This window comes from Rana temporaria, chromosome 5 (assembly GCF_905171775.1).
Source record: "Rana temporaria chromosome 5, aRanTem1.1, whole genome shotgun sequence".
Taxonomy (NCBI): domain Eukaryota; kingdom Metazoa; phylum Chordata; class Amphibia; order Anura; family Ranidae; genus Rana; species Rana temporaria.
Genome location: NC_053493.1, coordinates 8,311,355 through 8,336,930, shown reverse-complemented (window position 1 = coordinate 8,336,930; position 25,576 = coordinate 8,311,355). Strand labels below are relative to the sequence as shown.

Here is a 25,576-nt window from a genome sequence, read left to right as displayed (position 1 = left end):
TTCAGCTAATAAGCATGGAAGCGATGTTATCGGGGATGTTAATGTGAACAGTAGATCATCGGCATATGCTGCCACCTTATAATCCACCTCCCCTACCCGGATCCCCCGTATATCATTATTTGATCTTATAATTCTTAAAAAAGGCTCCAACGAGAGAACAAATATGATTGGGGATAGCGGGCAACCCTGCCGGGTACCATTATGAATAGGGAAGGGGTCTGATTTTTTCCCATTTACTCTAACTCTTGCCGATGGGCAGGAGTATAGGCTTGTGACCCAATTCTGTACACCCTTTCCCAAGCCAATATGTGATAACATTGCTTTTAAGTACCCCCATTCCACCCTATCGAACGCTTTTTCTGCATCCGCGGATATCAGGACTGCAGGCTTATGGCGTTGTTGGGCGAGGTATATTGTACTTATTACCCTTTGAGTGTTTTCTCTGCCCTCTCTGCCCGGGGTAAACCCCACTTGGTCAGGATGTATCAATAACGGGATATATGTTAGTATTCTATCGGCCAAAATCTTTGCTAGAATCTTTAAATCAACATCCAGCAAAGATATTGGCCGATAGCTGGAGCACTGGGCAGGGTCTTTCCCTTCCTTGGGGATCACTACAATCTCAGCCAGCAAGGTTTCTGCCGGCATCCTCTGACCATCGCGGATCGAGTTAAATGCCGCTATGTACCTAGGTGCCAGTTTTTCCGCGAAGATCTTATAGTATCGCAGTGTATATCCGTCGGGACCTGGCGCCTTTCCCGCTTTTAGGGCGCCCAATGCTCCCATAAATTCTTCTACTGTAATCGGGCCGTCTATCTTCTCTGCGCTTTCTTTGGGTATCCTTGGCATTTCTGAGGACACTAAGTATTCCTTGATAGCCTCTTCTCTTTCCACAAGGTCTGGTCTTAAACACTGCTTTTCTAAACTATATAGGTTTGAGTAATACTCTCTAAATGCTTCCGCTATTTGTTGTGTAGAGCTCACCATCCCATTCCCCTGTGTTTTAATCTTCTCGATCTGGTTACGGGCTCTCGTGTCTGAGTGCATTTGCCAATAGTCTGCTGGGTTTATTCCCATATTCATAATAAGTTCTTTTACACCTATTCAATGTAGCTTTTGCTTTATCCGTTAACATAAGATTTAGTTTTTCCCGCAATCCCGCCAATTTCTCTCCTATCTGGTGCGACTGTAGTTTCTTATGTGCCGTTTCCAGCGATTGGATTTCCCCCAGCAGGCTATCGAGTTTAGCATTCTGAGTACGTTTTCTGTGTGCCCCCAATGATATAAGCACTCCTCTCAAATAGCATTTATGTGTCTCCCATAAACTCATAGGCAGCGTTTCATCCAGATCGTTAGTAGAGAAGAAATTATCAAGTTCCTGGGCTATCTGTTTCTCATATTCCGGATCTTTTAAGAGTGTCTCATTGACTCTCCAGTTCCATTCTCGTGGGCCTCTCTCACCCCATTCTATGCTGCAATTGGTTGGCGCGTGGTCAGATATTGTGAAAGATCCTATTTTTGCATCTCGTAGCCTAGAGAGAATGTTCTGGTCTAAAAAAATATAGTCTAACCTTGTGTATGTCTTATGCTTTGCGGAAAATAAACTATAATCCTTGTCATAGGCATGCATTATCCTCCAGCTATCTATTAACTGTGTATCTTTCAGTAGACGCCTTGCTTTACGTAATTTTGTATTAGATATATGAGATACTCCCTTTGACACGTCTATTGCTGGGTCCAGAGCTATATTTAAATCGCCTCCCAAAATTAGAAATCCTTCCTTGTTTTGTTGTACCACTTCCAAGTATTTTTCCAGTGTAGGTATAGGATCCTCATTGGGTAAATACAAATTCACCAGAGTAACTTTTTGATTCCCTAATTCTCCTTTCACTATTAACATCCTTCCTACGTCGTCCGTAATTACATTTGATTCTTTCCAATTCATTTGTTTTGAGAGCATAATTGCCACCCCATTCGCTTTGGATGTTTGGGAGGCACCATGGTACACTGTCGGATATCTTTGATTGCCTAGTCTTGGCATTTTATCTCTTCTGAAATGTGTCTCTTGTAAAAAGATTACTTGAGCTTTGATTCTACTGAGTTCTGCCATTAATTTAGTACGTTTTTCTGGGCTGTTCAGGCCCTTGACGTTATATGATGTAAAATTTATTATGTCCATTTTATCGCCTTTCTAATCTGGTATACCTCACAAAGGGGTCCAGTAGTATAAAATAAAAACTACGGTGCAAGGGGGAGAGAAAGGGGAGAGAGACTGACCCCAAAAAAAAAAAAAAAAAAAAAAAAAAAAAAAGAAACCCCCCTCCCTTTCCCCCGTACCTCGAGAACTAGTCACTCGTCCAAGTGCCCGAGTAATTACCCTTCTGCCCCCCTCTCGTGTCTCCCCTGATATTGGGGGCCAGCCACCGCAGGCGCGGAGGGGACAACAACACAAAAAAAAAAAAAAATAAAGAAAAAAAAAAGGGACCAGAGAAAAAATCCCTATCCCTTTATTTATCGCTTCCGGTTCACCTCCAATTGGAGGAGAAGCGTTTTTAGTGGGGAGAATGTATGTGCAGAAGAGAGCGAGGGTAGCGAGTCCAGAGCTCCCCTGCGTTATCCCACATGCACCCCATTAGTCGTTTCACATTACCCTAGTGTTAACTTTGTCCTATATCCCTTCACCTCCGCTTCAGAATCACCCCCTTATTCCAGGCGTTCTCCCTTGGAGATAGCTCCACTGGGAGATATCTCCCAATCTTTTGGACACAAAAAAAAAAAAAAAAAAAAAGAAGAGGACGAGAGAAGGGAGGGATAGAGGGAGATTCCTGGAAAAAAAGAAAATGCTATCTTTCCTCCCTTCCTCTCACCCCCACAAAATTGTACCTCACCCCTCCCGACCGTACCCGGACCCCAATAGCAACCCACTATACTTCTACATATCACCAAAAAAGAAAAAAAAAAAAAAAAAAAACAGACCTTTCTTTAGCATATTTAGGGTAAGGGGAGACATCTAGCGTATTTGCATCCTCCATCTTGTGCATACAAACTTCTATACGCATCCCCTCAACATCTATATACATTATACAATTATTCAATATTCCATTCAACTGTTCAATATACAAGCCCTATTTTCTTTTCTTGAACCTCATAAACAGATATCGGGGGTGTGCTTGAAAAAGAAAGAAGAAAGACGGGGAGTCTTGTTTACCAGCCCCTGGTAGCTAATCTTTTTGAGTTTTTATTTCCATTTCCCACCCTACTCTTGCCCCCCTTGGCCCTTTCCCTCCCCCCCTATTCCCCACCTAGTACTTCTATTTCCCCAATGACCACACTTCCATATTCGTGTATTCGTGTGTATATAGTGATAAAATTATCATGCCCCTTTAAAAAAAAGGCATGGGACCCTGAGAGAAAAAAAAAAAAAAAAAAAAGAAAAAAAAGGTGGGAGTACACCCCACTTATCATTGTGACCGCGATTGCAATCAGTTTTAATGTCTGTGATGACTTTACTATGTGTGCCCATTATTTGTGACCCCATCTTTACTATTACCCCCCCTCCTTAATGGCCCTTATGCCCCCCCTTTTTACCCTCCCTAAAATATCAGGGATCCATCCCCCCTATACAAAAATACTACCCACATCCCCCCCAAAACTCCCACCCCACTACAAAGAAGAAACACCTCGTGCCCCCCCCTTCCCCCCACCCTTTTATTGGGCCTCAAAGAGGGCATTTTATTCTTCTGCCTACTCTCCCCAATGGGGAAATGTATCTGCAACTTTATTCTCCCTATCCCTTCCCTTCCTTCCCTCTACTCCCTCCCTTACCCTCTGCTTAACTACTAAAAAAAAAAAAAAAAAAAAAAAGGTGGAGGGGTGGAGCAATCCTATCTCTCTCATACAGACATTTATTCCTACACCTGTCACTCCTTTATATATATGGTACATAGTATGCATAGCCTCCTTATATCGGTACATAATATATATAACCTCCATATATCAGATACCTCATACCGAAAACAAGAAACCACCAAAAAAAAAAAAAAAAAAGGAATATATGCAATATATGCAAATATATGCACCATTCGTTGTGCCAACCTTTGCATAGCTTATATATATTCTTTGCCTATACACTTCTAACACAGCCCCCTTATTTTATATATCATTCAGTGTATATTTAACCCATCACTCCACTCCTCCTCCAAAAAAGAAACACACGCGGGGGAAAAAAAAAAAAAAAAAGGGGAGAAAAAAAAAAAAAGAAAAAACCCCCGAGACAAGAGGCATTCAAGTCCGGGCCCTCTCCCCATAAACCTATATGAGACCCATATAGGGATGAGATATCAAAAAAAAAAAAAAAAAAAAACTGTCCATTTTCCTCTTCTTACTCTATGGGAGCTCTGTTCTTGTATTTCCTACATGACAATCGTCCCCTTTGTCAATTTGGATTAATATCTGTCCATCATTATGGGTGACTCTAGCCAGTTCGGCACTTCTATGGGCTCAGCACCCAGAAACCGAAATAATTCTTGTAGTTGAGCAGGGGACCTTAAGCTAAAGTTCTGCCCTTCTTTTTTTATAATTACTGCCAAAGGATATCCCCATCGATACGTGGCTTCTTTGAGGCGAATATAGTCCAAGAGTGGTTTTAACAAGCGTCTTCTCCATTTTGTAAGCCTGCAAAGATCTGGATAGACCTGAATGTCCCCACCCTCCCATTTTACCACTCCCTCCTTCCAGGCCGCCCGCATAATGTCTTCCTTTACCCTGAAGAAGTGTACTCTACAGACCACATCTCTAGGGCCCCCTTGGGCAGGAAGGCGAAAAGTAGGGACTTTATGAACCCGATCCAGTTCGATTGGTATATCAGCAGGTCTATTTAAAATGAAATTGAATATGGTCGTGGCCGCCTCTCTCAGGGCCGGGCCTTCCAAATTTTCAGGGACCCCCTTAATGCGGATATTATTTCGTCTGCTTCTATCCTCAGCCTCCTCACTGTGTAGCTGTAACGCAGCCATCTGTTGGTGCTGTCTCATGAGCTCTTCTTCCATATTCAATAGTCTGTGCTCCAATTTACTATTTTGCACTTCTAAGTTTGTTATTTTCTGTTCACCCCTTTCCACACCAGCGCGCACTTCTTCTATCTCCTCTCTTAGTGTATTTATAATAGTTTTAGTTAGAGTCTGTATATCCTCCTTTGTGGGGAGCGCCTGAATAAGTGCTCTAAGCTGCTCCATATCTGATATAGTCTCTTGTCCCTTATTCTCCTGGGTTTGTGGGACCTTGTTACTATTCTCCAGACTTGTCATCCCCTCCCCCATCCTGTTTACCACAACTTCAGTGGGGGGATCTCCCCCCTTAGGCATACCTTTATACAGCATAGAAGATACCGCTGGTGCAGCAGATATTACCTCAATTATAGAGTCCCGTCTACCCTTCACAGCATTTCCTGCAGCTGCCATCCCTGAGGGGTCTTTCGTGCTGCTGCTTCTTTCCCTGGTGTCCTCCAGTGACTGCAGCGTCGCGTCCGTCTGAGCCCTGAGATAGCGGGTAATGTAGGAGTGTGCTGGGGTGTTTGATGCTCGTGAACTCCTTCCGGGTCTTCTTCCACGGCGCGACATGTGCCAGTACTGACCCGCTCTCTGATGTGGAAGCTCCGCTCTTCAGCACCGGCCCCCCCGTACACCGCTACAGAGCCGCTACAGAGCCTGCTCACCAGAGTAAGTACTAGAGCAGGCACTCTGCAGTAAGCGCTCTGTTTTGCTCCGCTCCCTGCCACTCAACTCAGCTGGCTTGCATACCTCGTTCGTCGGCTGCAGCGCGGCGAAACAGCGTGCAGCCGCACGTCACTGACACTGGGATAGGCGCTCTGAGGTGCAGGCTCTGCTTGTTTCCAATGCTCACTGTCGGTCCTCTATCGGGTGCATGCGGTGATCCCGCTAGGAGCTCCTCACACGCCGCCTCACTCCTCCATGCTCAGGCCACTCCCCCCGGAAACGCAAACCATTCCAAACCTCCAGGGTGTGGGTTATGCCTGGGGGAGCCACGCCCCCGGGGAGGAGCGCCATGAAGGAAAGGTTTTTAACACCAGTGCTGTAGAATTCTGCCTAAATCTCCTGGTAGGAAGAAGCATAACCCTAAGGTCAATGAAGGCTGTGTCCGTCTATGAACGAAAGAGAAATATATTTTTGTGTTGATGTCACAATGTAGAGTATAAGATTTCCCATCATCTGTGCCCAGTCTTGCCACACAGTTAATCCAGCTCTGAGCAATCCTCTTATTGCTCAGTGAAATAAAACGGACTTGCAGAGAAAAACCTTGGTCCGTTCCGCCCCCTTGCTGTGAGTGACAGGTTATTTACATATCTCATGCACGAGCCTGGAGACTGGCGTTATTTAAGTCCTTTTTATTTCACTGAACAATAAAAGAGGATTGCTCAGAGCTGGATTATCTCTGTGTGGCAAGACTGGGCACAGATGATAGGGAATCTTATACTGTACATTGTGACATCAAAAAAATATATATTTTTGGGTTTACATCCACTTTAAAAGAGTAATGTGACTGATAAAATGGAAATCTAGTGGCTATAGAAAATAGGTAAAGAAATGTACACGGTGTCCATTGACGCACTATATAACATCATCTGCTGAATATTAATGTCCGATCAAAAACAAATAGTCCTGGCCAATAGTAATGAAAGGATGATGGTCTTACCAAGTCACCATGGATTTCTCAATCTGCTTCTCTCTGGAGGAATCGTGTTCAGCCTTCAAGTCAAATGATAATCAAAATGAGAAGGAGACACCCCCCCCCCCCCCCACTAGTGTCACAGAAGAGAATGGAGCACAAAGAAAGATAGGACGCCAGTAGGGCGGAGATAAAAAAATATAAATAAAAAATAAAAAAAGATAGTAAAAGACACAGATTGGAGAGGGACAGCTTTGCCATTATAAAAAAAAAAAAAAAAAAAAAAAATTTAAGTTACTGTAAAGTCTAAAGATGCACCGAAATTTGACAATTTCAGCCAAAAATAGTGTTATCGGTACTCGGGAAATGGTGCCGATAAGGGCACTGAAAATGCACTGAGATTTTACTGTGAATTTGGGCTGATTTTACCATGCTGTGCTTATGGGGTTTTCATAGGTCACGAGACAAAAAACCGTATCAAAAATGTAACACTGGAGCGTGAATGATGCGTTTCGAACTGGGAGGTGTGCTTTTTTGTGCATTTTTTATTTATTTTTTTAACTGACCAAAAATGCAGCAAACAAGATTTTTAACACAACGGAGTATACCCGAGTATAAGCTGACCCGAATATAAGCAGAGGCACCTAATTTTACCACAAAAAACTGGGAAAACGTATTGACTCGAGTATAAGCCGAGGGTGTCCATCTGCATGTCTCACTGTGCCCATGTCCATGCCTCACTGTGCCCATGACTAGACTGACATATGGCACAGTGGAGGCGTGTCATGGAATGGCACAGTGGAGGCGTGTAATGCAATGCAATGGCACAGTGGAGGCACAGTGGAGGCGTGTAATGCAATGCAATGGCACAGTGGAGGCATGTAATGCCACAGTGAGGCATGTAATGCAATGGCACAGTGAGGCATGTAATGCAATGGCACAGTGAGGCATGCAATGGCACAGTGAGGCATGCAATGGCACAGTGAGGCATGCAATGGCACAGTGAGGCATGTAATGGCACAGTGAGGCATGTAATGGCACAGTGAGGCATGTAATGGCACAGTGAGGCATGTAATGTAATGCAATGGCACAGTGAGATTAGAAAAAAGCCAGTTTCTGTCAGCGGTTGTTCCTGTCAGCGGTTGTTCTGGCTACCCCTCAGCTTCCAGACAGACTAGCAGGAAGGGGTCCGTCTTATACAGCGAGTATATCCCAAAACCAATTTTTTTCCTGGAAAAATAGGGGACGTCTTATACGTCGGCAAATACGGTATGTGTACTGGAGTTCTATTATCCTGGCACCAGACCCATAGGGACTGTTGGAAGCAGTCATAAGTACATAGGAATAAATGGGGCCACAGTATACATGAGCAAAGTCAGAATGGGACCTTGTCAAAGGAGAGACCCGCTGGATAAGGCAGGGAGGCATTATCTCAGGTGGACTGCATTGAAGGGTGATAGGACTTAAAGGGAAACTTGTATAAGAGAGAAGACAAAAAAAAAAAAAGTAAAAAGCTCCATGGGATTTTCTTCAGTGGACTTACCTTGATACCATTTTGGGCTCTGTGATGAGAATTTACATTACTGGCCCCATCTTTCCTGTGACGTTCCTTTTCTTCTCCGTTATAATGTCCCTTCCTAAACATATAATGACACAAACCACTTGATCTGCATCCAGTTACCAATAAGACACACTGAGCCGACACCCGACTGATCTCAGGGGAACAGCAGTGACCCGGCCATTAAAACTTTGACCAAAGTGATTAATTGTGCTGCTAATTTGATCCCTGTTATGACAGTTACTGAACTAATCATCTCTTTCAATAAACCCCGATTAATTTTCCTGCAATTGGAAAAGAAATGCTTCAACCCAATGAAGTTTGTTACTCCAGATGCATCTTTTTTTTATCTGTTAAAATAGAACATGAGAAAAAAAAAATGACCATAAGCAGATTTTTGCATATACAGTATACAATCAGAATATCTAAAACAGAGGTCTCCAAACTTTTCAGTACGAGGGCCGCACTGAAAGAAAAAACTAAACAAAAAACAGTAAAATTAGCCCAATTTTATTGCATAATGCAAAAGATGACATTATGCCGAGTAAATAGATACCCAACATGTCATGCTTCAAAATTGTACACACTCGTGGAATGGCGCCAAACTTCGGTACTTAAAGCGGTGGTTCACCCACAACAACAACAACATTTTAGCATAAAATTAAGCATAGTAGCGCGAGCTACAGTATGCCTGTATTTATTTTTTTTGCCCGGTACTCACTGTGCAATCGTATATTGAAGATTCCGACTCCCCGCGGGGAATGGGCGTTCCTATCCAGAGGGTAGATGATTGATGGCCGGCTCTGGCGCGTCACGCTCCCCGAAGATAGCCGGAGTAGGTCTCGGCTCTTCACGGCGCTATACGGCGCCTGCGCACAGACTATGCGCAGGCGCCGTGAAGAGCCAAGTCCTATTTTGGCTATTTCCAGAGAAGCATGACGTGCCAGAGCCGGCCGTCAATCATCTTCCCTCTGGATAGGAACGCCCATTCCCCGCGGGGAGTCGGAATCTTCAATATACGATTGAACAGTGAGTACAGGGCAAAAAAAAGAAATACAGGCATACTGTAGCTCGCGCTACTATGCTTAATTTAATGCTAGAAAAAAAAAAATTTTTATAGGGTGAACCCCCTCTTTAAAAATCCCCATAGGCGACGTTTTAAAATGTTTTACCGGTTACATGTTTAGAGTTACAGAGGAGGTCTATGGCTAGAATTATTGCTCTTGCTCCAACGTTCGTGGCGATACCTCACATGTGTGGTTTGAAAACTGTTTTCATATGTGGGCGGGACTTACGTACGCGTTCGCTTCTGCGTGCGAGCACACAGGAACAGGGGCTCTTGAAAAAAAAAAAAAAATTTTTTTCCTTTTTTTTTTAAGTTCATTTTACTTGAATTTATTTTGACACTTTTAAAAATTCAATAAAAATGTTATCACTGTTATTCCTATTACAAGAAATGTAAACATCCCTTGTAATAGGAATATGACATGACAGGTCCTCTTTACAGCGAGAGGGGGGGGGGGGTCAATAAGACCCCACATCTCACCCCTAGGCTGGGAAGCCTAAAAAAAAAAATAATAATAATAAAAAAAAAAACAAAAAACAATCCTGGCTTCCCAGACGAGGCGCCGCCATTTTTTTGAATGCAGAGGCCGTGCGTGACGTCATAACATCGCAACCGACCTCCGACGATCATAGAGACTCCGGCGACCATCTGGTCCCCTGGAAATCTCTATGGCCAAGAACCGGGGCCGGTGGATCCTGTCACCGACTCACCGATCGCACAGGTGAGTCGGTAGAAGCACCGGAGGGGCAGCGGGGGACGTCCCCTTACACCGCCTGTAAGAACGATCAAGTGGCGGAACAGCCGATATGATCGTTCCTATGGTGTGCAGAAACCGTCAATATCTGAATGATGCTTGTAGCTGCAGGCATCATATCACTGCACAAAGCCTATGCTGTTAATTCACGGCGTGCAGTTAAGTGGTTAACCACTTCAGCCCCCGAACCATATTGCTGGTCAAAGACCAGAGCACTTTTTGCGATTCGGCACTGCGTCGCTTTAACAGACAATTACGCGGTCGTGCGACGTGGCTCCCAAATAAAATTGGCGTCCTTTTTTCCCCCACAAATATAGCTTTCTTTTTGTGGTATTTGATCACCTCTGCGGTTTTTAATTTTTTGCGCTATAAACAAAAATAGAGCGACAATTTTGAAAAAAAAAAAAACTATTTTTTTCCTTTTTGCTATAATAAATATCCCCCAAAAATATATAAAAAAAAACGTTTTTTTCCTCAGTTTAGGCCGATACGTATTCTTCTACCTATTTTTGTTAAAAAAAAAAAAAAAAAAAAAAAAAAAAATCGCAATAAGTGTTTATTGAATGAATGAATGAATGACTTGTATAGCGCAACGCATGCGAACTGAATCGCCTCTGGGCGCTTTTTTCCAGCCAGTATCTGCTTGGCTGGTGCGGTCATTTTTACACCGTTGGATCATGACACGCTAGGGACACACAGTCATACACACATATATACATATATACTAGGGCCAATTTGGACGAGATCCAATTTACCTACCAGCATGTCTTTGGAGTGTGGGAGGAAACCGGATTTCCCCGGAGGAAACCCACGCAGACACAGGGAGAACATGCAAACTCCAGGCAGATGGTGTCGTGGTTGGGATTCGAACCAGCGAACCTTTTGCTGCTAGGAGGAAGTGCTACTCACTGCACCACTGTGCTGCCCACAGTTATTATTATTGGTTGGTTGGTTTGCACAAAATTTATAGCGTTTACAAAATAGGGGATAGTTTTACTGCATTTTTATTAATAATTTTTTTTTTTTACAACTAATGGCGGCGATCAGCGATTTTTTCCGTGACATTATGGCGGACACGTCGGACAATTTTGACACATTTTTGGGACCATTGTCATTTTCACAGCAAAAAATTCTATAAAATTGCATTGTTTATTGTGAAAATGACAGTTGCAGTTTGGGAGTTAACCACAGGGGGCGCTGTAGGAGTTAGGCTTCACCTAGTGTGTGTTTACAACTGTAGGGGGGTGTGGCTGTAGGAATGACGTCATCGATCGAATCTCCCTATATATGGGATCACTCGATCGATGCAGCCGCCACAGTGAAGCACGGGGAAGCCGTGTTTACATACAGCTCTCCCCGTTCTTCAGCTCCGGGGAGCAATCGCGACGGAGCGGCTATAAACAAATAGCCGCGCCGTCGTCCCGGATCGCTCCCCGAGGGAACCCGACCGTCGCATGTAGCAGGGGGGGGTCCCGATCGGACCCCCGACCCACGTCTAGGCAGGGACGTACAGGTACGCCAATGTGCCTGTACGTGCCATTCTGCCGACGTATATCTACATGCGGCGGTCGGGAAGTGGTTACTCAGCGTTTTTCAGTGTAGCTTTTTTTTCCCCCAATGGATTAAAAAACGCAAAAAAAACGCCGGCACCGGCGGTTATACGCGTTTTGCATTTTTGAGTGTTTTTTCCCGCCAAAAAATGGCACTTTGAACGCAAATTTCGGGCTTTCAGAAAAAAGCCAATAAACTCCAAAAGCTCATTAACACTAAAAAACGCCCAGGCTAACAGAGTTCAGTTTATGGGCTTTAAAAAAAAAAAAGCCAAAACGCCAATAACCTGCAATTTATCAGCTTCAGTGTGCATGGAGCCTAAAAATGTATGGTTGAATCACATATGTTACAAAGTTAACAAATTACATTTTTTTTACACTCAAAATAGGTTTCAGCTTGTCATGTCCCCTCCCCTAAAGAAGAATCGGGCAGACATGTCCATACACACTAGACCGGTGTGGCTCCCGAGAATAGCAAGTTACCTCTGAGTATCGGGTCCTCCAGGTAAGGTAGACGACACCTTCTTATCCGACACGCAGGCTGTACTCGTTATCTTCACAGAAGCCGATCGCATCTTGTGATCCTACAACACAGGAGAGTAAAACCAGAGTTGTACTTAGGGCTGCAACTACCGTATTTATCGGCGTATACCGCGCACTTTCTTCCCCTTAAAATAAGGGGAAAATCGTGGGCGCGCGATATACGCCGATACCCGCGCTCAGTTTGAATGCCAGCGCCGACATATACCGAGCGCAGTACCCTCGGCTTCGCTCGTGCTCACGCATAAACGTCACAGAGCGTGAGCACGAGCGAGGCCGAGCCTGGCCGAGTGTACTGCACTCAGTATATGTCGGCGCAGGCATTCAAACTGAGCGCGGGAAGCGGCGATTTGACGGGGAGACAGCGCGGGAGAACACCACCGAAGCCGCACCCGACAAGGCCGCCGCGCAAGACACCAAAACTGTAAGTACTAAAAAAAATTTTTACAGGAATTGCGGGTCCACGTAAGGGGTGCGCGCTATACGCCGGAGCGCGCAATACCCCGATAAATACGGTAATCTATTATTTTCATAATCGATTAGTTGGTCGATTATTGTTTCGATTAATCGGATAATAGCCTTAAAAAAAAATTGCATTTTAAATTTTTGTTGGGCCAATTTGTTGTTGGAAGGGTGACCACATTTCCAAACTGCCATTCAGGGACACCCCCCTCCCCCTTCCTTTTTGTCACCCCATAGATTTCACTGGTTTATCCTGGGACCAGTAGTTCTCCACTGGTTGGGGGGGGGTCACATCTTCAGCTCTGAGGGGTTCATGGTGGGACCTGTAGTCCTTCAGTTTTGGGGGGTCACATCCCCCCAAAAGTGAAGGACTACAAGTCTCAGCATAAAATCCTAATATCTAAAGATGCGACCCCCCCCCCAAATTTGAAGGACTACAACACCCAGCATGAAACCCTGAGATCCAAGGGTGTGATCCCGTAGATTTCACAGGTTTATGTTGGGACCTGTAGTTGTTCACTATTTGGGGGGCGGGGGGTCACACATCTTCAGCTCTGGGGGGGGGGGGGTCACGCTGGGACCTGTAGTCCTTAACTTTGGGGAGGTCACACCCCCCCAAAGTAGAGGACTACCAGTCCCAGCATAAACCCCTAAAAATGTGACCCCCCCCCCCCCAAATTTGAAACTCCCAGCATGAACCCGTGAGATCTAAGGGTGTGATCCCATAGATTTCACAGATCTATGCTGGGACCTGTAGATCTTCACTAGTTGGGGGGGGGGGGTCACATCTTAAGCTCTGAGGGGTTCATGCTGGGACCTGTGTCAGTTTCATTCCGGGACACTGTATTGTCCCAGAGTGAAGGTGCCCGGAACAGACCTGTAGAATGCGGGACTGTCCCGGGCAATCAGGGACACGTGACCACGTGTCCCTGATTGCCCAGGACAGTCCCGCATTCTGCAGGTCTGTCCCGGAATGAAATTGACACAGGTCCCAGCATGAACCCCTCAGAGCTTAAGATGTGACACCCCCCAAATAGTGAAGATCTACAGGTCCCAGCATAGATCTGTGAAATCTATGGGATCACACCCTTAGGCTGCATTCACACCTGAGCGTTTTGTCGCCTGAAGCGCTTTCAATTTCCCATAGAAAGTAATGGAAACGCTTGATTCAAGCGACTAGCGCGACAACGAGCATTTGCTACGGGCGTTTTGTCGCTTTAATCAATAGAACATGTCACCCAGGCAGAAGATAAAAAAAATCTACCAACATAGCAACAAGTGATGAAAAGATGATCATTTTTCCTATTGGCTAAAATAAAAAACGTCGGACGACGCTGTATGCAAACGCGCAAAAAGTCATGAATACGACCGAACGACCTACGCTCAGGTGTGAATGCAGCCTAAGATCTCACGGGTTCATGCTGGGAGTTTCAAATTTGGGGGGGGGTCATATCTTTAGATATTAGGAGTTCATGCTGAGACTTGTAGTCCTCCACTTTTTAGGGGATGTGACCCCCGAAAGTAAAGGACTACAGGTCCCACCATGAACCCCTCAGAGCTGAAGATGTGACCCCCCCCAACCAGTGCAATTTGTGTTTTGTAATCTGCCCAACTTGTTGGGCAGATTACCAAACACAAATTGCCGCAAAAACACATTGCATGCTTTTCTGCAGCTTCTCCATTGAAGTATATGGAACCAAAAAAAAAAAAGAAGGAAAACATGTAAATGAACTGTAGTGTGTTTCTGGAAAAAGCACCAAAAAACACAGAGGTGTGACCCCCGGCCTAAAATGTTTAGTAACATAATGGGGGGGTTAAAAAAAACAAAAATAAAGTATAAAAAGAGAAAATAATCGCTACTGTAAGGGGTTATTTTTTTACTGTGGGACAGTGAAAGTAATATTTACAGGAGCGATTTGCTTTTTTGTACTATAAAGGGCCAATTTTTTTATTTTTTTAACCCCATTATGTTACTGGCTGATTAATCGATTACAATTTTCATAATCGATTAGTTGTTTCGGCCCTGACTGTATTACATAGCAGGTCGCCCATCTATGAGGCTTAACACAATCTCATTGGCCAATTCTCCTAAACAAATTTGTGCCATTAAACCTTTTTATTAGAGTTGTCCCGATACCACTTTTTTGAGACTGAGTACAAGTACCGATACCTTTTTTCAAGTATTCGCCGATACCGATTACCGATACTTTTTTTTAATGTCATGTGACAGTGGCATTTTTTTTTTTTACAGTGTTTTCTTTTTATTATTTTTTTACTTTTTTAGGGGGGGGGGGAGGGAGTGGATTGTCAGTGTGTTTTTTTTTTTATTTACATTTTTATTATTTTTTAAAATGTATTTTTTTATGTATTGCAATTTTTAATATTTTTTTAATAATCAGCCCTGTTGGGGGTCTTTGGTGAGATATCAGGTGCCTTAACAGACCTCTGACATCTCCATTTTAAGACAGAGAAAGGGACTAAGGACACCGATTCCCCAGTCCCTTTCTCTGCAGCCTCAGACTCGGCTAAAATGAATGGAGAGAAGCTTCTCTCCATTCATAAACTGAAGCATCGTAAACACAGGTTACTATGCTCAGTTATGTGAATGGACAGAGTCAGTGATCATAATGGGTATGTCTTGATCAGTGAACTCAAACCAAGGCTGCTTGAGGCCTGATTGATTGACCATAGATCGAGAGAGAAAAAGAGGGGAGGTTGTTTGGGACTTTAAAGGCACTAGTATGCAACAATATAAAAAATATATATAAATATTTATTTTGACAGATTATATTAATACAAATTGTACAAAAAAATTATACAAGACAATTGGGACAAACCCCACAAATCAGATCGATCACAGGACCGTTTGTCTAATCGGTGGAGTCGTAGTCTCGACCGGTTTCGCAGTGTAAAACTGCTTCTTCAGGAGAATGTCTATAGGGTATATAGGTAAGGTATAATAAAATGAAAGAATAATAACAAGCAATTGTATACAATAATTTAATAAAGAAATTTCATAAACTCAGTGTTGCGTCTTGTAGGAGAGTCAAAAGACTACTCACCTTAATTTGCCAGAGTGATCGTGGATCGGCTCGGGCGGTGGCCCCCTAGGGCGCACGTGGGGGATAATAAGAGCGGGCTCTGATAGAAAGGGTTAATAGATTATTCCTAATAATGGATATATTGAGGGACGGTTGTGCAAGAAGAAGAAAAAGGTGGGAGAGTAAGGTTAAGGGAAAAGAGAAAAAAACGAAGAAACAGAAAGAGAAGAAAAGGAGAGAAGGTAGGGAATAAGAGAGGAAAGGGGAAAAGAGGGGTGGGGGGGGGGGTAAAAAGGGTAGGATAAAAAAAAAAAAAAAAAAAAGAGGGGGGGGGGGGGTTGTGATCAGAAATGAAATGGGGGATAAAAGGAATGGATCGGGCAAGAAGGAAGGAGTGGGGAGGGGGAGAAGAGAAAGGAAAGGTAGGGAATTGGAGAGGGGAAGAGGTTGGAATTGAAGGAATAAAGAAAACTTAATCAAAATAGAATAGAATGAGGAAGGAAGAGAGATTATTTTTTATATTGTTGCATACTAGTGCCTTTAAAGTCCCAAACAACCTCCCCTCTTTTTCTCTCTCGATCTATGGTCAATCAATCAGGCCTCAAGCAGCCTTGGTTTGAGTTCACTGATCAAGACATACCCATTACAAACAACAGGGATGTTGGCATAGTTTATAGATTTTGCTATTTAATTTTAATGAGGCAACACTCACAACCTTGACAGAGTCAGTGATCAGTCGGAAAAGGTAGGAGAAGGGTTTAGTGGCTCCTACCTCTGCTCTCCATCCTGACAGGTTGAGGGGGGAGAGCAGCACAGGGGGGGGGGGGGGGGAGCAGCACGGAAGGGGGAGGGCCGCACGGAGGGGGGAGAGCAGCACGGAGGGGGACAGTCATCGGTGATCGGTGCGGCTTTGGGGGGAGTTACAAGCACTGATCACCGATATATAACTTTAACTAAAGCAGCTGAAAAGGGGGCAGATCAGTGCTTGCAACTCCCCTGGTATCGGGTGAAGCATCGGAGCATTTCTCAGAGTACAAGTACTCAGGCAAATGCTCAGTACCGATACTAGTATCGGGACATCCCTACTTTTTACTGCAGGACCAATTTTTTTTTTATTGTTCACATACATGTAAAAAGCCATTGTAAAAGGCAATTTAACCACTTGCAGACCAATCAACCGCAATGTACATCGGACAGGCGCGGCCCTCACAGGCAAAGCGGCGTCATCGCCCGTTTCCAGTTTTAGGGTACGCAACCCACACCCCTCCCCTCCAAGTTGGAGTGTCAGCAGGTCCTAGCCAAGGATTCATTGCCAGGACCTGCTTATCGGCTGTGTCCAATTACAGCCCAGAGCTCTGAACTGAGGGGGGGCGATCCTCTGTACAGAGGGGGGCGATCCTCTGTACAGAGGGGGGCGATCCTCTGTACAGAGGGGGGCGATCCTCTGTACAGAGGGGGGCGATCCTCTGTACAGAGGGGGGCGATCCTCTGTACAGAGGGGGGCGATCCTCTGTACAGAGGGGGGCGATCCTCTGTACAGAGGGGGGCGATCCTCTGTACAGAGGGGGGCGATCCTCTGTACAGAGGGGGGCGATCCTCTGTACAGAGGGGGGCGATCCTCTGTACAGAGGGGGGCGATCCTCTGTACAGAGGGGGGCGATCCTCTGTACAGAGGGGGGCGATCCTCTGTACAGAGGGGGGCGATCCTCTGTACAGAGGGGGGCGATCCTCTGTACAGAGGGGGGCGATCCTCTGTACAGAGGGGGGCGATCCTCTGTACAGAGGGGGGCGATCCTCTGTACAGAGGGGGGCGATCCTCTGTACAGAGGGGGGCGATCCTCTGTACAGAGGGGGGCGATCCTCTGTACAGAGGGGGGCGATCCTCTGTACAGAGCGGGCGATCTCTGTTTCTTATCCCTGCAAAGCATCAGTTAGTAAAACAGCACACATTACACATTGTGAGGCACACCATTTAACCGATTGATTACCTGTGCCCTTCCCCACCGATGGGGGGTGCCCTTTCCCACCGCCAACGATGGGGGCGCCCTTCACCATCGCTGACACCAACGTAAAGGGGAAATTTTTCCAATGACCAACACAATTTTTACCATCTGTGTTTTGGTTCCGGACAATTTTCTGCACTCAATACATTTAACTTGTTTGTTGAGTTTTATTATTTTTATTATTATTATAAACCATAAAGAGAGAAATGTGAAAACAAAGCAGATACACAAGACCAGGCCACCTTCCAAGAGACAATCTGTGACAGGCTCTGGAAGAAATTAAAGCGGTGGTTCACCCTAAAATCCACTTTCTGTCACTAGATCCAGCATACTGCTGACATCTGCAGTATGCTGGATTTTTTTTTTTTTTTTTTTGTACTTATCGTTTTATCCGTATGTCTGCTCCGGCTCGAGCGGGGAATCCGTCGGGGAATGGGCATTCCTAAGTAAAGCGCAGTTGATTGACGGGCTTGGATAGCACGTCACACCTTCCGGAAATTTTTAAATAAAAAAAATAAAAAAAAGGAAAAATTCACCGAATCTACTTACCAGCTTTGGGTCCTCCAGTGCGTGATGCAGGCACTCCCCTTTGTCCGCCACCATTTTCTGTTCACAAAATAAGAAACCGGACACTTAGAATCAGGTGAACAGAGAGGTCCGCCGATGGCCACTGTAGCCGTTCAATGTATGCCAATAGCTTAAAGCGAAGCCCCGCCCCTTTAAAAAATTATTAAAAACCAGCCGCTACAAATACTGCAGCTGCTGACTTTTAATAAATGGACACTTACCTGTCCTGGAGTCCAGCGCCGTCGGCAGCAGAAGACGAGCGACCGCCTGTCTATCAGCTGCCCCCGCCGCCTTCCTCGGTGAGGGAATCAGGAAGTGAAGCGCTCCGGCTTCACCGCCCGATTCCCTATGGCGCATGCGCGAGTCGTGCAGCGCCGTCCTCACTGGTCCCCGTTGTTTTCTGGGAGCCGAGTGTTTCCCAGAACACAACGGGCGGGAAGTGACGCACTACCCGCAGAGGACTACCGGAAGTGGGTGCAAATACCCGTCTTAGACAGGTATCTGATTCTGCACCCCCCTGAAAGGTGTAAAATGTTACACCGGAGGGGGGGGGGGGGGATTCCGATGAGCGGAAGTTACACTTTAGGGTGGAGCCCCGCATTAAAGGGGTTGTAAGGCTTTGATTATTTAACCACTTAAGGACCCCTTCACGCCGATATACGTCAGCAGAATGGCACAGCTGGGCACAACCACGTACCTGTACGTTGCCCTTTAAGCCCAGCCGTGGGGTCGCGCGCTCCCGCGACCCGGTCCGAAGCTCCGGGACCCGATCGCTGCTGGAGTCCCGCGATCGGTCCCCGTAGCTGAAGATCGGGGAGAGTCGTATGTAAACACGGCTTCCCCGTGCTAAACTGTGGCGGCACATCGATCGAGTGATCCCTTTTATAGGGAGACTCGATCGATGACGTCAGACCTACAGCCACACCCCCCTACAGTTAGAAACACAGATGAGGTCACACTTAACCCCTTCAGCGCCCCCTAGTGGTTAACTCCCAAACTGCAATTGTAATTTTCACAGTAATCAGTGCATTTTTTGCTGTGAAAAAGACAATGGTCCCAAAAATGTGTCAAAATTGTCCACCATAATGTCGCAGTCACGAAAAAAAATTGCTGATCGCCGCCATTAGTAAAAAAAATAAAAAATAATAAAAATGCCATAAAACTACCCCCTATTTTGTAAACGCTATAACTTTTGCGCAAACCAAACGTTTATTGCGAAAAAAAATTCCCGAAAAATAGGTAGAAGAATACGTATCGGCCTAAACTGAGGAAAAAAAATAGTTTTTATATATTTTTGGGGGATATTTATTATAGCAAAAAGTAAAAAATATAATTTTTTTAAATTGTCGCTCTATTTTTGTTTACAGCGCAAAAAATAAAAACCACAGAGGTGATCAAATACCACCAAAAGAAAGCTCTATTTGTGGGGGGGGGGGGGGGAGACGCCATTTTGTTTGGGAGCCACGTCGCACGACCGCGCAATTGTCAGTTAAAGCGACGCAGTGCCGAATCGCAAAAAGTGCTCTGGTCGTTGACCAGCAATATGGTCAAAAAAAAAAAGTGGTGCAGTTTATTTTGCACAGAGTGGCCCCCAAACACCAACTTCTGGGGTCCAAGAGACAATCCATGTATTAAAAGTCAGCAGCTGCAGTATTTTTTTTTACAGACTAGAACTCCTCTAAAATATATAAAGTTTTGGGGGTTCCAAGATAATAAAAAAAAATTGAAAAAAAAAAAAGCAGATTTTTTTTTTTTTTTTTTTTACAGGTAGGAGAGAAATGGCAGAACTGGTGCGGTAGGCAGGAGAATAAAGTGGAAGTAAACCCTCTTCAATTGCCATGGCGCTGCACATGTGATCAGTTATGACCCCGGCCATTGGACGGTTTGATAGTTTAGTTGAGAGAACAACCAAATGTGACAGTTCCATTCCAAAGATGTTCTGGGAATGTCAGTTTTTGAAAACTGTCAAATCGACGGGTTCACTTCTATTTTTCCGCGTTCTGCAAGGGCGCAAAAAAAAAAAAAAAAAAAAAACTTGATTCACGATTCAAATTTTTTTTTTCTGATGGGCACCGCGCCGGTCCTAAAGAGCAGGAGTTTTTAGGCAAATCTGCCTAGTCCGCCGCGATCCTGGGAAAAGGCCGCGCACTTGGCCGAAAAAATCCTGCCCGCAGCTCGCTGTGATGCTGGGGAAAAGGCCAAAGACTAGGCCGAAGCCGCGGCCTTGCCTAAAAAATTCAGCTTGCCGCGATGCTAGGAAAAGGCTGGAGGATCCTTTTCCCAGGATCGCGGCGAACTGCAGGCAAGATATTTTTCAGGCGATGCAGCGGCTTCGGCCTAGTCCGCGGAGCGCCAGTCCTATCTGATCAAAATCTGAATCAATTTAATTCCCAATACCGGGCACTTCAACCACAATACTGCGGCGGGTGCTTCGACCCCCCTGAATATCGGACCCCAGCTCTAAAAGAGATGTGGGTTTTCATTGCATGTATGGTGTGAACGAGCCCTTAACCACTCGGCAACCGCGCTACAGCCGAATGACAGCTACAGCACAGTTCTCTAGTGCTGCGGAGTCGTCATATGATGGTGGCCCGTGGTTGCGCCCGCTGTCCTCCAGACACTGCTGATCACAGGTTGTGGTAAAGAGCCAATCAGCGGCTCTTTACCTCAGCTGCGTCCAATCACAGGCGGCCGCAGAGATAAACAGAAGTCGGAGAGAATAATCGCGCGTATTCATGCTTATTTGCGCGTTTGCATACAGCGTCGTCCGACGTTTTTGTACTTTCGACGTTTTTTATTTTAGCCAATACTAAAAATGATCATCTTTTCATCACTTGTTGCTATGTTGGTAGATTTTTTTTTTATCTTCTGCCTGGGTGAAATGTTCTATTGATTAAAGCGACAAAACGCCCGTAGCAAACGCTCGTTGTCGCGCTAGTCGCTTCCATTACTTTCTATGGGAAATAGAAACGCCCAAACCGCCCGATTCGGGTCCGGAACTTGCTTGAGCTTCAGGCGTTCGGCGTCAGGCGTCTTGGAGTGGAGATGTGAACCATCTCCATAGGGAATAATGTATTTTTTCCCCTCTAGCGTTTTTGAGCGTCGCGCTTCAGGCGACAAAATGCTCAGGTGTGAATGCAGCCTAAAAGGGACATCTGTGCCGATAATCAGTGCAATCCCAGCAGTGCCGTCTACCAGCGCAGCCAATTAGTGAAGGAGAAAAATGACCCGTTTGCGAAATATTATAACAAACTATGAAAACTTTCTGTGAAAATAAAATAAAAAAGTGTTACAAAATAAAGCCACTGGGATTGGGTAACATACATTGTAACTATTCTAGAAGTTCTAACTAATACTTCTATTGAAACAACTACAACCTTAACCACTTAAAGCGGGGGTTCACCCTTAGAGGGCACTTTTCCCCCTTAGCTTCCTGCTCGTTATTACTAGGGGAATCGGCTATTTATTTTAAAATATGTGCAGTACTTACCCGTTTACGAGACGCATCCTCTCCGTCGCTTCCGGGTATGGGCTGCGGGAATGGGCGTTCCTTCTTGATTGACAGGCTTCCGAGAGGCTTCCGACGGTCGCATCCATCGCGTCACGATTTTCCGAAAGAAGCCGAACGTCGGTGCGCAGGCGCAGTATAGAGCCGCACCGACGTTCGGCTTCTTTCGGCTACTAGTGACGCGATGGATGCGACCGTCGGAAGCCTCTCGGAAGACTGTCAATCAAGAAGGAACGCCCGCTCCCGAAGACCCATACCCGGAAGCGACGGAGAAGATGCATCTCGAAAACGGGTAAGTACTGCTCATATTTTAATACAAATAGCCGATTCCCCTAGACCGAACGAGCAGGAATCTAAGGGGAAAAGAGAAAAAAAAACAGAAATGGTTGAACTGTCGCTTTAAGACCCGGACCTTTAGGCAGCTAAAGGACCCGGCCAGTTTTTGCGATTCGGCACTGCGTCGCTTTAACTGACAATTGCGCGGTCGTGCGACGTGGCTCCCAAACAAAACTGACGTCCTTTTTCCCACACAAATAGAGCTTTCTTTTGGTGGTATTTGATCACCTCTGCGGTTTTTATTTTTTTGCGCTATAAACAAAAATAGAGCGACAATTTTGAAAAAAATGCAATATTTTTTACTTTTTTCTATAATAAATATCCCCCAAAAATATATAAAACATTTTTTTCCTCAGTTTAGTCCGATACGTATTCTTCTACCTATTTTTGGTAAAAAAAAACGTATATCGGCGTGAATGGGTCGTTAAATGGTTAAACTGCTCGCGCCATCAAACTGAAGGGATACGGGGAAGGATCGCGGATCGTATGCTTCAGTTGACCACTTCAGGAGGGAGGGAAGTTCAGGGAAAATGCATCTAGGTCTATCTACACATGACAATATTAGGTCTTCACCGCTACAAGGCAAGTAAACAAACTTCGGGATCTAGATCCGATTGTGTTGCGTTCGTGTCGTCCAATTCCAGCCACACTTGCCAGATTTTCTCAAACATAGCACGGGCAGCATCTGGCGAGATGTTCCGGCTTTTTTTTGTTTTTTGCAAAAAAATAACACACAGTGATGATGAAATACCATAAAAAGAAAGCTCTATTTGTGGGGAAAAATGTCATGTGTGTACAGTGTTGTATGACGGCGCAATTGTCAGTCAAAACGTGACAGCGCTGAAAAGCGAAAATTGTCCTGGACAGGAAAGGGGTGAACATGCCCGCTATTGGGGGTGGAATCGCACGCCCGATATTGGGAGTGGAAACACCCACCTGGTATTGAGGGAGGAACTGCCCACCCAGTATTGGGGGTGGACGTGCCCGCAGCTATTGCGGTGGAAGTGCCCACTATTGGGGAGGTGGTCGAAGCACCTGCACGCTATTGGCGTTGGGGGTGGAAGTACTGGTACTGGGGTGAACATGCCCAGTATTGGGGGTCAAAGCACCCGCCTGGTATTAGGGTGGAAGTGCCCGGTACTGGGGGTCGAAGCGCCCCCTTTGAAATTGGGGTGAAAATGCCCGGTACTGGGGTGAATATGTCTGGTATTGGGGGTTGAAACGCCGATACTGGAGTGAACGTGCCCGGCATTGGGGGTCAAATCGCCCGCCTGGTTTTGGGTGGAAGTGCCCGGTACTGGGGTGAACGTGTCTGGTATTAGAGGGTTGAAGCGCCCGGTACTGGGGTGAACGTGCCCAATATTGGGGGGTCAAAGCACCCGCCTGGTATTAGGGTGGAAGTGCCGGTACTGGGGGTGAAGGTGCCAGTACTGGGGGGTCGAAGCGCCCGGTACTGGGGTGAATGTGTCTGGTATTGGTAGTGGAAGCGCCGGTACTGGGGTGGAAGAGCCCACTATTAGGGGTCGAACCGGTGCTGGGGGTCAAAGCGCCTGGTACTGGGGTGATTGTGCCTGGCATTGGGAGTGGAAGCCCCCGGGACTGGGGTGAACGTGCCCGGTATTGGGGGTGGAAGCGCCTGGTACTGGGGCGGAAGAGCATGGTACTGGGGTGAGGGGGGGTGTCGAAGCTACCGGTACTGGGGTGAACTTGCCTCGCATTGGGAGTGAAAGTGCCCGGTACTGGGGTGAACACGTCCCCTTTGAAATTGGGGTGGAAGTGCCCGGTACTGGTGTGAACGTGTCTGGTATTGGGGGTTGAAGCGCCCGGTACTGGGGTGAACGTGCCCAGTATTGGGGGTCAAATCGCCCGCCTGGTTTTGGGGTGGAAGTGCCCGGTACTGGGGTGAATGTGTCTGGTATTGGTAGTGGAAGCGCCGGTACTGGGGTGGAAGAGCCCACTAGTGGGGGTCGAAGCGCCCGGTACTGGGGTGATTGTGCCTGGTATTGGGGGTGGAAGTGCCCGGTACTGGGGTGAACATGCCCAGTATTGGGGGTGGAATTGCCCGGTAGTGGGGTGAACATGCCCAGTATTGTGGGTGGAAGTGCCCGGTACTGAGGTGAACATGCCCAGTATTGGGGGTGGAAGCTCCCGGTACTGGGGTGAACATGCCCAGTTTTGGTGGTGAAAGTGCTCGGTACTGGGGTGAACATGCCCGGTATTGGGAGTGAAAGCGCCCGGTATTGGGAATGAAAGCGCCCGGTATTGGGAATGAAAGCGCCCGGTACTGGGGTGAACATGCCCGGTATTGGGGTGGAAGTGCCCGGTACTGGGGTGGACGTGCCCGGTACTGGGGTGGACGTGCCCGGCACTGGGGTGGACGTGCCCGGCACTGGGGTGGACGTGCCCGGCACTGGGGTGGACGTGCCCGGCACTGGGGTGGACGTGCCCGGCACTGGGGTGGACGTGCCCGGCACTGGGGTGGACGTGCCCGGTACTGGGGTGGACGTGCCCGGCACTGGGGTGGACGTGCCCGGTACTGGGGTGGACGTGCCCGGTACTGGGGTGGACGTGCCCGGTACTGGGGTGGACGTGCCTGGCATTGGGAGTGGAAGCGCCGGTCCTGAGGTGGAAGAGCCCGGTACTGGGGTGAACGTGCCCGGTATTGGGGGTGGAAGTGCCCGGTACTGGGGTGAACGGCGCTGGGGGTTAAAGCGCCTGGTACTGGGGGTCAAAGCGCCTGATACTTGGGTCAACGTGCCTGGCATTGGGAGTGAAAGCGCCCGGTACTGGGGTGAACATGCCCGGTATTGGGGGTGGAAGCGCCTGGTACTGGGGCGGAAGAGCATGGTACTGGGGTGAGGGGGGGTGTCGAAGCTACCGGTACTGGGGTGAACTTGCCTCGCATTGGGAGTGAAAGTGCCCGGTACTGGGGTGAACACATCCCCTTTGAAATTGGGGTGGAAGTGCCCGGTACTGGTGTGAACGTGTCTGGTATTGGGGGTTGAAGCGCCCGGTACTGGGGTGAACGTGCCCAGTATTGGGGGTCAAATCGCCCGCCTGGTTTTGGGGTGGAAGTGCCCGGTACTGGGGTGAATGTGTCTGGTATTGGTAGTGGAAGCGCCGGTACTGGGGTGGAAGAGCCCACTATTGGGGGTCGAAGCGCCCGGTACTGGGGTGAACATGCCCAGTATTGGGGGTGGAATTGCCCGGTAGTGGGGTGAACATGCCCAGTATTGTGGGTGGAAGTGCCCGGTACTGAGGTGAACATGCCCAGTATTGGGGGTGGAAGCTCCCGGTACTGGGGTGAACATGCCCGGTATTGGGAGTGAAAGCGCCCGGTATTGGGAGTGAAAGCGCCCGGTACTGGGGTGGACGTGCCCGGTACTGGGGTGGACGTGCCCGGTACTGGGGTGGACGTGCCCGGTACTGGGGTGGACGTGCCTGGCATTGGGAGTGGAAGCGCCGGTCCTGAGGTGGAAGAGCCCGGTACTGGGGTGAACGTGCCCA

At 46.8% G+C, this 25,576-nt stretch overlaps 1 protein-coding gene across 1 annotated transcript in view; it reads right to left on the bottom strand.

Annotated features, from left to right (window-relative positions):
• TOP1MT (DNA topoisomerase I mitochondrial) overlaps positions 1-25,576 on the bottom strand; it is a 138,670-nt gene that overhangs the window by 112,292 nt on the left and 802 nt on the right. The window contains exons 2-5 of the mRNA XM_040352129.1: positions 18,208-18,264; positions 12,096-12,196; positions 8,228-8,321; positions 6,712-6,764 (exon numbers count right to left, since the gene is read on the bottom strand). Of these exons, the coding sequence (XP_040208063.1) occupies positions 6,712-6,764; positions 8,228-8,321; positions 12,096-12,196; positions 18,208-18,261 (302 nt within the window). The 5' untranslated portion in view covers positions 18,262-18,264. The remainder of the gene's footprint in view (positions 1-6,711; positions 6,765-8,227; positions 8,322-12,095; positions 12,197-18,207; positions 18,265-25,576) is intronic.